The sequence below is a fragment of the Canis aureus genome, chromosome 29, assembly GCF_053574225.1.
Source record: "Canis aureus isolate CA01 chromosome 29, VMU_Caureus_v.1.0, whole genome shotgun sequence".
Taxonomy (NCBI): Eukaryota; Metazoa; Chordata; class Mammalia; order Carnivora; family Canidae; genus Canis; species Canis aureus.
In genome coordinates this window covers 12,247,100-12,260,568 of record NC_135639.1, presented here as the reverse complement: position 1 = coordinate 12,260,568, position 13,469 = coordinate 12,247,100, and the positions used below count along the sequence as shown (strand labels likewise).

Below are 13,469 nucleotides of genomic sequence, written 5' to 3'. Positions count from 1 at the left end.
CTTGCTCAAGGCAGAGGCTCTCTATGATGAGTAATCTGGGGAGAGAAAAGGGCTTAACATGGGGAGATGGAGATTGAGAAAATAACCTTACTAAAGAACAGACAACTCAGTTAAGCCATGACAGACTTTTGCTCTCAGATTACCTGTACAATATTCCTTCTACCAAACCATGTTCTTTGAAATCCAAAATGTTTCGCAATTTTAGATTATGAAGACATAAGCCAATAGAGGAAATAAATTAAACACATATCAACACACACAAAGAAAGGACTCTAGTAAAGTTTTATGCTCAGTTAAAAAAAAATCTGCTAAGAGAAGGGAGAGGATTTAAATAACTCCCTATGTGGCTGAAACAGAGAAAAAGCTGAAGGAGGAAACTGTCAAGTGATTCCAATGCAGAGAAGAAGACAAGAGAGTCACAGAATCCTGCCATGTGTGGTAATCAAAAAGAAGGTACCAGTATAACACAGCTTAGGTTTTAAAAAAGAGGAGGATGACAACTGGTATTCTGAGAACACAGTAGGAAGGGCACTCGCAAAGACAAAGCGAGACTAAAACTAAAACTAAAACTGTCAAGTGAGATTTCAAAAAACATAGGAGATAATACTAATTCCATAGCAAGAAACCACAAAGGGTTATTTTTTAAAAGCATGGTATCATCAATGCAAAAACCACAAGTCAGAAACTTTTGATAAAGGTCCACAATGTGCCTGTGTTTAAAGAAGAAAAACGACATATATATGTATATGTGTATAAATGCTACATACATACACAGACTAGGTAACTAAATGTATATAATTAAATACATACACACACACGCACACATTTTTTTTTTATCACTGGTACAGAGGTCAAGATGGACAACCACCCTGTCTCACAGAACACAGAACAGACATGTGCTGAGTGTCATTATCATTTAGGAGGCATTATGAATATACTGTAAGCAAAATCATATGTTCTGTATTATAACAAAGTTCCAGTGAACCAAGTATCAACAGAACAAGGCAAGGACATCTGTACAAGATTTATTTCATTAACCACAATGTTTTTGAGTGATGGTAATACACCCTAATACACAAGGAGTGAATCCAAATCCATCAAAAGTTAAAGGTCAGAGCCAAAGTCAGTGGCTTTAATCCCCAATCAATAAGAGTTTCATCCACCATTTTGTTTTTCTTGAATAAAAGAGTTGGTATACAGAACACCCTGTTCTAAGCTCCACCATGCTTTCCAACAAATAAGCACCACCAGGGACTAGACTTGATTGCGTCATCCTTGCTCTGGCTGGGTTGGTGGGTGGCAAGAGCCTCTTGCCTGTTTTTGACTTCCCATTTATTCATAAGCATTCCTGTTTCCGCCATAGTTCCCCACAACTTCACATTTGAATAATTTCTCCTGAATTGTATGGTTGTAATATTGACAAACAGGGCTAATGAGAGCAATTAAATTGCCATCTGTTTAACAAAACATACCCTTCTAAGTGAATATCTACAATCTTATTGCATTTAGTACATCGTTACCACATTGAAATGACATGTTAGAATCAATACAAAATATTTATTTTTTTCCAAACCACAAAATTTACCCCAGAGCCACACTATAAATTCCCTAGAATTATAAACCATTAACATTTTTCTAAACAATGCAGTCCAACCAGAAATGAAGATAATTTCCAACCAGCAGGGGTACAATGCATACTGAGGTCCTCTAAGAATGTACTTCTGATGAGTATTTTGTCGAATTCTCCCACAGCCACACCATCAACATCAGCAGAAATAATATATGTACTTGTGCCACTTGGCTCTGGAAAGAAGTTCAGAATAGGGTCTTGGCCAGGGTAGAAGGGAAAGTGTCAGTGACCTGGTTTATCAATGATGGGCACAAAACAGGAATTATTACCTTTGAAAAACAACAGGGTCTCCTTTCATCAATTCTGGTGGCCAGAAACTGGGGCAAATTTCAACAAGGTAATGAAAGTAACAAGAAAGCCCTTTCTCCAAGAACTCCTATAACTTCTATTTTAACTTCTGATAAACATGAACTTCATCTTATGCAATCTTACTGAAAACTGCAACCACAACCAAAAAGGTCCTATAAACCTATTCTAGGTGTCAGTCAAGGGATTCACATCCAGATCTTACAATCTATAGTCCCCTCAAGAGGCTTAGACCTGGACTAAAGTAAACATAATACTCTAAAGTCCAATGAGACACCATAAAAAAATACAACTCAAAACTTCCAAACTGACTAGATACCTAATATAGGTTTTTTTGTTTTGCTTTTTAGTTTTAAAATCTCAGATTAGTGTATGTTCATAAAACAATGTTCAGTTATTTTTAATAGCTGCTTATTAACTGAATTTTAGCTCAAGGGCATTGCCTCTATAATAATCATGAAAATAATTAACTGCCACAAAACAGAAAAAACAGAGACAAAAATATAGCCAGTCTCAATAAGAAAAGAAGGCAAAATCTGGAAGGGCTACTCTAGAGATTAAACAGGCTTATTTAAATACTATGATACAAATGCTCCTGCTCACTTTATTCTGCAGAAACCAATCGTGTTTGCTAGATCACCATTACCTTTGCTAGTACGTGTGCACAGACCACCACTCTGAAGTTCTCCTTTTGTGCTGAAAAACCTTCAAATCCCCTGTTCGGTCAGTACAGAATATTGCAAGGCGATGCATGTGCAAACTCTTCCTGAGGAATTCTTCATGTGTGCAAATTTGCAACCCGACAGAAAGCATGGCATATATAGCAAGGGGAGTGGCAGCTTTAGGGGCTGTAGCACTGGAGACATGCACGCAGTGTTAGTGGCCATGGACATCTATCCATTCTCTTGCAACCTCACTTAACCAATCAGTTTTCATCCTATACCCCAAAGAAAGGGAAAGGAACTGCCTCAGAATTGTGAAAGAGACAGAAAAAAAAAGTAACTTTCTCACAAAATTTAGTAATGCACAACACATGCATCCAAGTTTGTGTTTCTTCTAACTCTACCTAAGTACTAGTTGATTAAGAGTCACTATACCAGGTTTTGCTTTCTGCACCACAGAAAACAAAGTAGAAGTTCGTGTCAGGCTAGGGTGCAGCCATGACCACAGAGAACAGGAGATGACACCATTACTCAAGCGTAAGGCCAACTTTTCAAGTAAGTACCGTCTTTCAAAACAATCGTCATTTACTATGACATGTCTTTACTCTAAGGGGACTGAACTGACTTTCTTTTGGAGAGTCTAGTTTCAGGCTGCACATACACACCAATCAAGCTCGCCAAATCAACTACGTGTTGACTAATAAGGCAATCAATGCACAATTTTCTGTCCTCAATGATTTGAGCCTCACAAAAGCCAGTATTGAACTGAGGTGGAGAAACTAGATACTGTACTGGCAAAAAGAATACAAGTAAACATGAGAAGAAAATACTTTCTGGTCAACTGGGCTTAGTCAATACAAAATGGAGGGCAGATCTACTTCCTCTCATGCTACAAACTTAGAATTTTGTTTAGAAACCCAATTAAACAAGCAAGGCCAATTTCTACTTAAAGAAATAGGTTTTTCATCCTGCAATGTACCTCAAGGGGCCACGGTGAGTCACAAAAGTCTCATGCACTAGGAGGATGTGTGTATTCTTTCTATAGTGCCTTCCATTCACGGCTCTGCAGTGCCAAGCCCAGGCCCAGAGGGAGCTGCAGTCACTGTGCAAATATTTAGAGAAGCTAAATTCTGCAAACTTTGCCCACTTGTTAATACACACATAATAATAAAAAGACAGTATGAAATATTTCTCCATTAACTTAATAATGCAAAAGCATATGAAGATTTTAATGCCAATTCACAACATAATACAGTGCTTTTATAGAGAAAGTTCCATTGTTGGCCAAAGAATACTCTCCCAGAAAAAAAGCATTTGGGCACATTATTAGGATAATGAAGAATTCATCCACATTTAAAGAAACATCCCAATTTTATTCCTTTCAGAATTATTATTAAAACCACTCAGTAGAGACATTAGTCACAGGTGTTATATATAAGCCCACAGCAAGCATTCCATGGCAAAAAGTAAAATTTGGACTTCATGATAGAATGGAATTCTTCCTTAACCCCAGAATGTCGCTGGGGTAGCAAATCAACCTGTACAGGGCACAGTGAGAGCCTGTATATATTCTTACAGTAATTCAGTGTTTATTGATACAATCTAAGATGCTCATAGAGTTAATTCAAAGTCCTCCGCAAAATCCACCAACTCTGGTTGATAAGTACTTAAAAAATAAATCTGACAACCTTTATATGTTTACTTCTCTGAACGATAATTTTACAGAGACTTCTATTAGATGACTTACTTGCTCCTATCATCACACTTCAATTTCTCCCAACCAGCCTGTTCCCAAAAAAAAGACAAACTGAATTGGCAGAGGCCAACTTTAAACACCTGACAATCAGAAGTGTGACAGTGTCCCTGATAGGTCTTGTTTTGCCCCTAAGTTCTCTGAAGAGGTAAATATAGTGTGACATCACCAAATCAAGTCAAGCATATGCTCAATTTAGATTCAAACAAAATTGAGAAGAAAAATATTTTCACCTGCCACATCTATTTCTCTTTGCCTTCCAAAAACAACTAGAATAAGCTTTAAAAGAAACTAAAAGAAACTAAACAGAACTGTGGGTGTAGAAAAAAAAATACATAGCTGTGTCACAGCTGGAAGGAAGCTTGAAACAGCAGTGCTACTTCTCTATTATACTTGAAAATAATGCTAAAAAATATGCAGACTGCAGACTTTTTTAAAGTACCTATCTCACCCATTTAAAATGAAATGGATCAGGAATCCCACACCAATTATTATATTTGGATTTAACAACCATATCTGCTTCCTACAGCATCACAGTAACTAGCTGTCACCACTGGAAATTTCTCCACGATACTAAAAAGGGAGCTTTAGTGCTAAAACACAGCCCACCCCTACACTAGCATAATGCCAATACTACAGCAGTTGGTGAAATCATGTGAAGTGACAGAGGGAATGGATATGTTCTACAAGAGTTGGTCCCCAACATGAACACGAATATGCCATGGGGAGGCAGAGGGAAGTCTGACCAATGAGCAACATGCTTCTATCTCCCCACTTAGCATCCTGCTACAAAGTCAACCTGAACACTTAGTGGGGGTTAGTCTGTGATACCATAAACTTTTTCAGGAAGCATGTGTGAGTTGAACAACATGGTCACAGAGTTGCAAAGTGCACAAAGCTCAAGGCACAGAGTAGAAAAAAGTTGTGAACTGGTAAGGGGGAAGTTATAGCAGAAGGAGAGTTAGCATTTTCCTTTAACAAGACTTTCTAATGCTAAACAAAGACCAACTCTTTAAAAAGGGGGTTGTTTTGGTAATGGGTGAAAAACACTGTATCGTAATGATCTGTTTGATTTTAAAGCAAAAGAGATCCTGATGTGTAGAGCCAATATGCTGAAGTGCCAAGTCCACAAATGAACAAAACAAGTGCTTAAAAAAAAAAAAATTCTTCTGCTCTTATAATTTTGGAGGAAGCTGCTGATGTTTGGCTGCTGGATTTCCCTTAGCAATGGTCACTTTTCAAGATGCTTGTTCCTCACAGAATCTGTAGATGAACTCATTAAAAGATTGTCCCATTTCAAAATCATCCCCAAGTCTAGCAGCAACTGACTGTTTTTTGTTTTTGTTAGTTTTTTGTTTTTTAAAATTACAAACCAAAGTAAGAAGTCCAACATCCTCTTCCAAAAACAACTTCGTAACAGACTCCTGAGTGTCTGCAGGCCCCCCACTGTGCTCTGAATACAGTCTCTGCAGCTCCAGTGTGTCCTCTTTTCAAGAAGGAAAGTACATTCAATACATTCACTATCTGTACCCTCTGGAACTTGCACATGCTGATGAGCTGTCTGGGAAAAAAATTGCAACAGGAAAAAGAATGAATAGCAGATGGCATTTGATAATGGTAAGAATCTGTTTATTTAACATCTATTTCTCACCCCTCTCTCAAACCCCAAAAGGAGATTTAAAAAAAAAAAAAAAAAGACTGTAGTGAAAGGGGCTGTGTTATCAGGGACTAAGGTGGGGCCATCATCCCTTTCTAGTAGAAACTCTAGAATCTGGGAGGCTCTTGGCAGCTGCTGAAAACCATGGCCACCAACTAGACTCCAGAGCTGCCACAGCTTGTGAACAGTCTGGCCTTGGCCTTGATCACACAGAGTGCGTCATGAGGCCATCATCAAGACTATAGATTTCATTATACTCACCACACGGTCACCACCAGAAGCTGCCTTACATAACAAAACCATCAGAAATAATAAGGAACATCATTACTTACTATAAGCCAACTCATCCCCAGCTCTTTTCCGGGACTGGTCACCTCTGGGGATGAGAAAAGAAGAGGGGATCAACAGAACATATGGACATCTTCATATACCAAAACAGGAGACATGAAAAGACAGAACTGGTAACAGAAGTAAAACAGGTATTTCAATTCTAACAACTATCTTAAAGCAGACATTAAACTTAAATAGTAGTACGGTCATTTATAAGCAGAATATTCTTATCTAAAGGGTGCTGCCTTTTAAATATAGAAAGCTATTAAACGAAGGAAGGGTTATCTATAAAAAGGCTTACACTGGGTTTTAGAAGCAGGTTGAGGCTAAAAACGTCTTTGAAGATAAATCTGGATTCTGCTACCAACATCCCTAGTGACCTGCATATGCTAGAACAAATTTCAGATATGAAATACAGAATAATCCAAAATGTTCCCCCCAAACACCCTTCTCTTAAGTAGCTCCACACCCAGTGTGAAGCCCAACATGGGGCTTGAATTCACAACCTCAAGGATCAAGACCTCAGCTGAGAACATGAATCGGACGTTCAACCGACTGAACCACCCAGGTGATCCTCCTCCAAGAAAGCCTCATTATAAGACCAAATGCTACTTACAGCTTTTGAAAAATCTCAGAATCTTTATGTATATAATATATATACCTTTCCTACAGGTGGAAAAACATGAATCTTCACATGTATTAAGCAGTTCATCTTCGATAGGAAGTTCTAGTTCCACTTTACAGATAAGGAAAATAGAGGTCCTGATTAGGTCCTAGGCTGCCTGTAAATCCTAGTTTTGTCTCTCCAGTTTCTCAGACAATAATCCATGCAAATCACTAAAATGCTCAAGTAATGAGTAATAACTAATTTGCTAGCTTTTTCTTGCTCGGTCCCTTAGTAGCTTCTACACAGTTCATCTCCTCTTTCCTGAAACACTTCTGGCTACACTCAATACTGTGCTTGGCCACTGTTTCTTCTCCGTCTATTTTCCTTAGTCTAGGACAGCGATCATACCAGTCCTGTGACTTGAAATACTATCCATATGCCAATGACTTCCAGATTTCTGTCTCCAGCTCTGATTTCTTCCCTACACTTCAGACTTGTGGGTCCAACTATCTCATCACCACTGTCACTTGGAAGATTGATAAATGCTGCCAGTTTACTGTGACCAGAATGCAATCTGACTCCACTCCATCCCCATTCTTTCAGTCTTCCTCAACAAATGGCACCTCTAGCCACGAATTACTCACACCAAAATCCTACTTATTCTTGATTTCTTTCTTCCTCTCACTCTAGAGCACTCTGTAGCAAAACATAATCCAAAATCAAACACTCCCCATCAACTACATGGCTACGCTCCCAATTCACGCCGCTATCATCCCTTCCCTACACATCTCCAAGTCTTATTATTAGTCCGGACCATAGCTAGAGCAATCTTATGTAAAAGCATAAATAAGATTATTTCATGCTTCTGATTAAAGTCCTTCAGTGGCTTTCCATCACAGTTAAAAATCAATTCAAATTCATTTTCCCAGTCCTGTGAGACATGGCTTTTGCCTATCTCTCTACCCTCATTTTATACCTCTATTCACTATATGTCAGTCATGCTGGCTTTCCTTTCACCCTAGGACATGCCATCACTTTCTTACTTCCCATCTTCTCTGCCTGTAGCACTCTTACCACCAGTTAGCCATGTGGCAGTCTACTTATCACTCACTGGAATTCTCCCTCTCAGAAGACATTTCATGTTCCAGTTAGCTGGATCAGCCCATCATACATGCCCTGGTCATTCACTCACTCTTTATCCCATGCTCTGTTTCAATTTCTTCACAGCACGTTTTACTATTTGAAATAATTTATTTACATGTTTGTTATTTATCTCCCAACATTAGAACATAAGCTCCATAAAAACAGGAACTTTGCAGTCGTGTCTACCCAGTACCTAGAACAGTATCTAGCAGAAAATAAATATTTACTGATTTTACAAATCAGTGAAAAATTCATAAAAGGCCTCTAGAGACAGACTATGAAGATGCTAGCCCAAGTAATTATTTCATGCTTTGGAGTGATCTTCTAGATTAGCAAAGTTTCCCACTCCCCTTCTCTGGCTGTGTTCAAGACCATGACAGAAACCTCTTGCTGGGTGAGGTGAGGAGTCTCAATGGTCAGCAGGAAGAGAAAATACCCAATGGCCCCTGACGCGTCTTCTCTAGGCTGGGCATTTAGATAAAAACATGCACCACATTTGGTATGCACCAGCCTTAGGCAGCCTACGGAAGTCTCAACACATGTGCCTTAACACTACTTTTTAAACACCTCTCCTGTTAACGCTATGCCTACAAAACCAGCTGGTATCCTGTATTATTATTATTTACACTTACATATTATCTTATATGAGTACCATCACAGCACTATTCACCAAATATTCTGAAACAAATAAATTAATGCTGGTCAAAAAGGAAGACATAGGATTTTATTTCCAGAATCTCAACTTCTACAGAAAATCTTCATTCCCACTCCTGAAAGGTTAAATAAAAACTGAACGTGCAAAAGTAATAGGAGAAAAATACAGACGTGAAAACAACAGAAGACGGAGAGAGAGAATATAAATATGATATAGCTAGAGACTGCCAAAAATATGACCTAATGTCCCAAGTCTGGAAAGCTATGGCTGCCCTCAAAACCGGACCTGTTACTTAATGAAAAAGTGCCAATTCTAGAGTGACCCTCTAAGCTAAAAGATAACAATATCCCTATAAAGTTCTATTTTGTTCCAGAAATCCAAGTAGCAATTACCCTGCAAAATACTTGCCTTTAAAAGCTATTTGGTACAAGCTTTGAATAGGCCCATAGGCTGGTTTGAAAGAGAATGTTCCATCTGAGGGCATGCATGTTAGAAGTTCCCAAACAAGCTTTCCTCCATAATGTAATCTCAGACACCAACTTGCCCTCCCCCGCCCTCCAATAATCAATTGAATTACACATGTAACTGATAACAAAATACTGCTTTTAGCTTATATGTTAATTCTAGCTGAGAAGTAAGTATATTTCCATGTACCTAAAGATGTTGCACATAAACTTCAGTTCAAATGACAAATGCCCATTAACCGCAACTAAGGATATAATTGACAACATTCACATCATTTCAAAACACTCTGAAGACATTCGGTGCCATCTACATCAAAGCTGGGTGCTACCTTTCAGGACTATACGTAAACAGAACACAGTCTTAAATGAAAAAAACCAGTCTGCCAAGCTAAACAGGAATCATGTGACTGGTTAGACATAAACCATAAAATGCTCAATTGGGAGAGCCAATAACAGAATTCTTGTTAGATAGCCTGTACTATATTCTCATGGTTTTCTGCATCAGTGGGCACCATTTCTTCCAAAACAATCCTGGTCAAATAATCAAGACAGCATCAAGTCTGGCAGTGCCGAATACGGAAGGCCCTTACACAAGAGCTGGAAGTGCAGGCAACTTTCTCTTGGCTGCTAAGTACATGGTGTGTGCACATCCTTTCTGACAGTTCTGGGCCAGCTCAGCAGTGGAATGGACTAAGTCCTAGAATGTCAGGTAAGGCAGGACCGACAATGTGCAAAGTACCCGCCTAAATAATTTGTGCGACAGACTTTAATCCTCACAGTGAATGTATAATATGTTGTTAACTCAGAAATTCTAGAAATGGCCCATTTTGATTTATACAATAAAACAGTTTAGGGCAGCCCCGGTGGCACAGCGGTTTAGCGCCGCCTGCAGTCTGGGGTGTGATCCTGGAGACCAGGGATTAAGTCCCACATCAGGCTCCCTGCATGGAGCCTGCTTCTCCCTCTGCCTGTGTCTCTGCCTCTCTCTCTCTCTCTCTGTGTCTATGAATAAATAAATAAAATCTTTAAAAAAAAAAAAAACAGTTTAACCTTATCACCTCTAGGAATACTAATGTTTAAATTTCAGGCAGAAGTTGTATGAAAGAATTCCAGTGAGAGAATTCCAATTTACACCAAAAATCCAAGGTACTTCCCTGAATATGACCAACCTGGCCTTGGCAGAAGGGTGCCATGTATCAATGTTCCACGAGCCTATTTATGGAGTCAGTTACTCATTCATCCCAAGCAAATTTTAAGAACTACTATACACTATGCAGCCCTGCACTCTGTTCTCTTCTTCCAGTTCCAAAATTAGGGTTAGGAAAATATCTCTGGATATGTTTACACAGTTCCACACTGTTCTGGAAGGTGAATTCAAGGTGTTCAGAAAAATCCACAAGAGCTATCTTCATATATTGCCTCACAGAAATAAGTTTTCGGAAGGCTGCTTACTTTTTAAAGGCATCAATAAACCCACTTCTAAAATTAAAAGCAAACATTCAAATAAAAACATGAATAAAAGCATAAAAGACTTCATTATGGTAAGCCTAGAGAAAACCATAAAAGGTATACTCAAATTATTTTGCATTTAATTAAGAAAAAACTTTTAACTATAATTCAAAATCCTTAAGTCCTAAAGAAAAAAATCTGATAAAGTTACACAAAAATAAAAAACTTCTCCATGACTTAAAATAAAACAAAAAAACAACCATAAACAAAGTCATAGACAAACTGAGAAAATTAACTATCTTATCTTGGCCAGAGAATCAATCTCTCACCACAGACACAGCTAGAAAATTCAAGAGAAAAGGCTAGAATTCAAGAAAAAAAAAGGCTAACAAACAGAAAAGTGAGCAAAGGGCATAAACAGGCAGTTTACAGAAAAAGAAATACAAAGCTGATAATATTCTCAGCCTCATTCATAGTAAAAGAAATGCAAATTAAAACAACTCTGAGAAACTATTTTTCACCTGCCAGACCAGTGAAAATCTACAAGCGTAACATTCTCTTACAGCAAGGCCATGGAGAGGACTTCCAAACTGCTACTGGATGTGCAAATTGGCATAATGCCCTGTAGAAGAGCAATTTGGTGACATTAATCAAAGTTACAACTACATTTACTCTTGACTCAACAATCTCACTTATGGGAATTTACTCTCTAGACAGACCTGCAAGGGGTACAAAATTATGCACCTACAGGGTATTTATCCCAGCATTCTCTGTCACAGCAGGATAGGAAATAATTCAAGTTGCCAATCCACAGGGGACTGGTTAAAAAAAGTTCTATCTACACAATAGAATGAGTAAGGAAGGAGTACAAGTAAGAACATATATTGTATCTGCTTGTATCTTTCTATGAAAAAGCAGCAGTGAAAAGAATCATAATGTATACTTTCTATATCATGACTTTTGAACCACATGAATGTAACAGCACTTCAAAAATAAGTAAAATTACTATGGCATTAAACTGCCTCAGTCTGGAATGAAAGTAATTCTGCTATTAGAAATACTGCAACTAATATCAGAGAACACCTAACACTGGGCTTCAGGGAGAAAAATCAGCTGCCTACTTTCCAGTATTTTCTATGGCTTTGCCTTCCCTTAACTTGACCCAAGAAAGTCAGGCCTACTAGATGGACCTACACAGCTTCCGTGAGTCTTTCCCATGTGAGCTGCCAGTGAGTAGGTAAATGCCCGTGGACTACTCAGTGCCCCCATTCTTACAGGAATACGGATGGCACCAGGACAAAATGGGAATAAATACCAAGGCGTAAGGCTGCAGAGAAGAGATTTTCTGCTTTCTTTCTTGACCTGGGCTGAGACTAGAGACAATAAAAAACGATCTTGCTCAAGACTGATACTCTGAGATTTAGCTTGACCTCAGAACCTATAAAAGAGATTGTTCATCCACAGCCCTAGTCAGATAAGCAAGTCAATGTTCAGCCTACTATTTGTGATCACAATTTATACCTCAGGGAGAAACTCAGGTGTCTAAACTTTCCATAACTTTCTTCCTTTAATGTAAGGAATTCAAATAAGAGAAGATATGTAAAAGCGCTAAGAGTAAGGATTATGAAAATAAAAGGCCTTACTGCACCCTTCAATGATTTGGTGACACAATTGGGTGTTTTCCCATAGCATAATCTATTTCAGTTGAAAATATACACTTTGTGGGCAGCACAAGTGGCTCAGTGGTTTAGCGCCACCTTCGGCCTAGGGCGTGATCCTGGAGACCCGGGATCAAGTCCCATGTCGGGCTCCCTGCATGGAGCCTGCTTCTCCCTCTGCCTGTGTCTCTGCCTCTCTCTCTCTTTGTGTCTCTCATAAATAAATGAATAAATAAAATCTTTTTTAAAAAAAAAGAAAAGAAAATATATACTTTGCAAGATTTTCTGGGATACAGCTAGGATACCGAATTGCAAATTTTAGAAAAGTCAGCCAAATACACACACACACACACACACACACACAGTCAAAACCAAGCAAGCAAGGCAAATTTTCTGAACATATCTAAAGAGATAGTCTACTTTTTTAAGAAGAAATAAGTAGAATTTGGGGCAAAAGTAGAAATATGAAAAACAGAATCAAAAAGCTGCTTTACTAGTTTAGTCATCAACTAGTCATTTGCTAATAAGATCAGTCATAAAAGTACATTATAACTAACCATAAAATTTCACCAATCTTTTCCCAAACATTGAGAACTAATGTAGAGGATCACAACTGGAAGAGTGCTTGTAGACTTCCCAGCCTAACTAACCACCCAATGAGAACTCCTTTCTTCCAAATCCATTTTTAGTGAAGAGCAGCTTCCATTAAAACCAAATTCTAGCTTCACCATTTCCAAAGACAGGCAGCTAACCACCTCCCCCAGCAGCATCACCTTGATTGCCTGGTGGCTCTTTCCCATTCTAAGAACCCTGGCCCTAACCCCTGGACTAAGGAAATGGACATATTTTGTCAAAAAGGGGGGGGGGGGAATAAAAAGCTTGCCTCGTAAAACCATTCTGTATAAGTTCTCTTTGAAGTTTCTGATCTTCAGCAGCATATTCAGAAAGTTCAGATTCCACCGCCGGAGGGAGAATGTTTGGAATAAATTTAGAAAACAGAGTTGGAGCCATCTGAACCCACTCTGGAGGGAAGGAAAAGATTCATTAAGGAAATCATAAAGACAAAATAAATGAAAAAGGGAAAGTTTTCTTTTATTCACAGAAAGAATAAATATTAAACCAAACTTAAAATGGGGGGGGGGGAATTAGTGCAAT

At 38.5% G+C, this 13,469-nt stretch overlaps 1 protein-coding gene across 4 annotated transcripts in view; it reads right to left on the bottom strand.

Moving 5' to 3' along the window:
• Positions 1 to 1,009: 1,009 nt before the first annotated feature.
• CACUL1 (CDK2 associated cullin domain 1) overlaps positions 1,010 to 13,469 on the bottom strand; it is an 81,002-nt gene continuing 68,542 nt past the window's right edge. For 2 of the 4 annotated variants that reach the window (XM_077877464.1, XM_077877461.1), the window contains exons 7-8: positions 6,341 to 6,384; positions 1,010 to 5,912 (exon numbers count right to left, since the gene is read on the bottom strand). In XM_077877464.1, the coding sequence (XP_077733590.1) occupies positions 5,583 to 5,912; positions 6,341 to 6,384 (374 nt within the window). In that variant the 3' untranslated portion in view covers positions 1,010 to 5,582. Of the gene's footprint in view, positions 5,913 to 6,340; positions 6,385 to 6,639; positions 6,728 to 13,197; positions 13,337 to 13,469 lie in introns of all 4 variants that reach the window. The other 2 variants (XM_077877462.1, XM_077877463.1) reach the window with 2 other exon arrangements.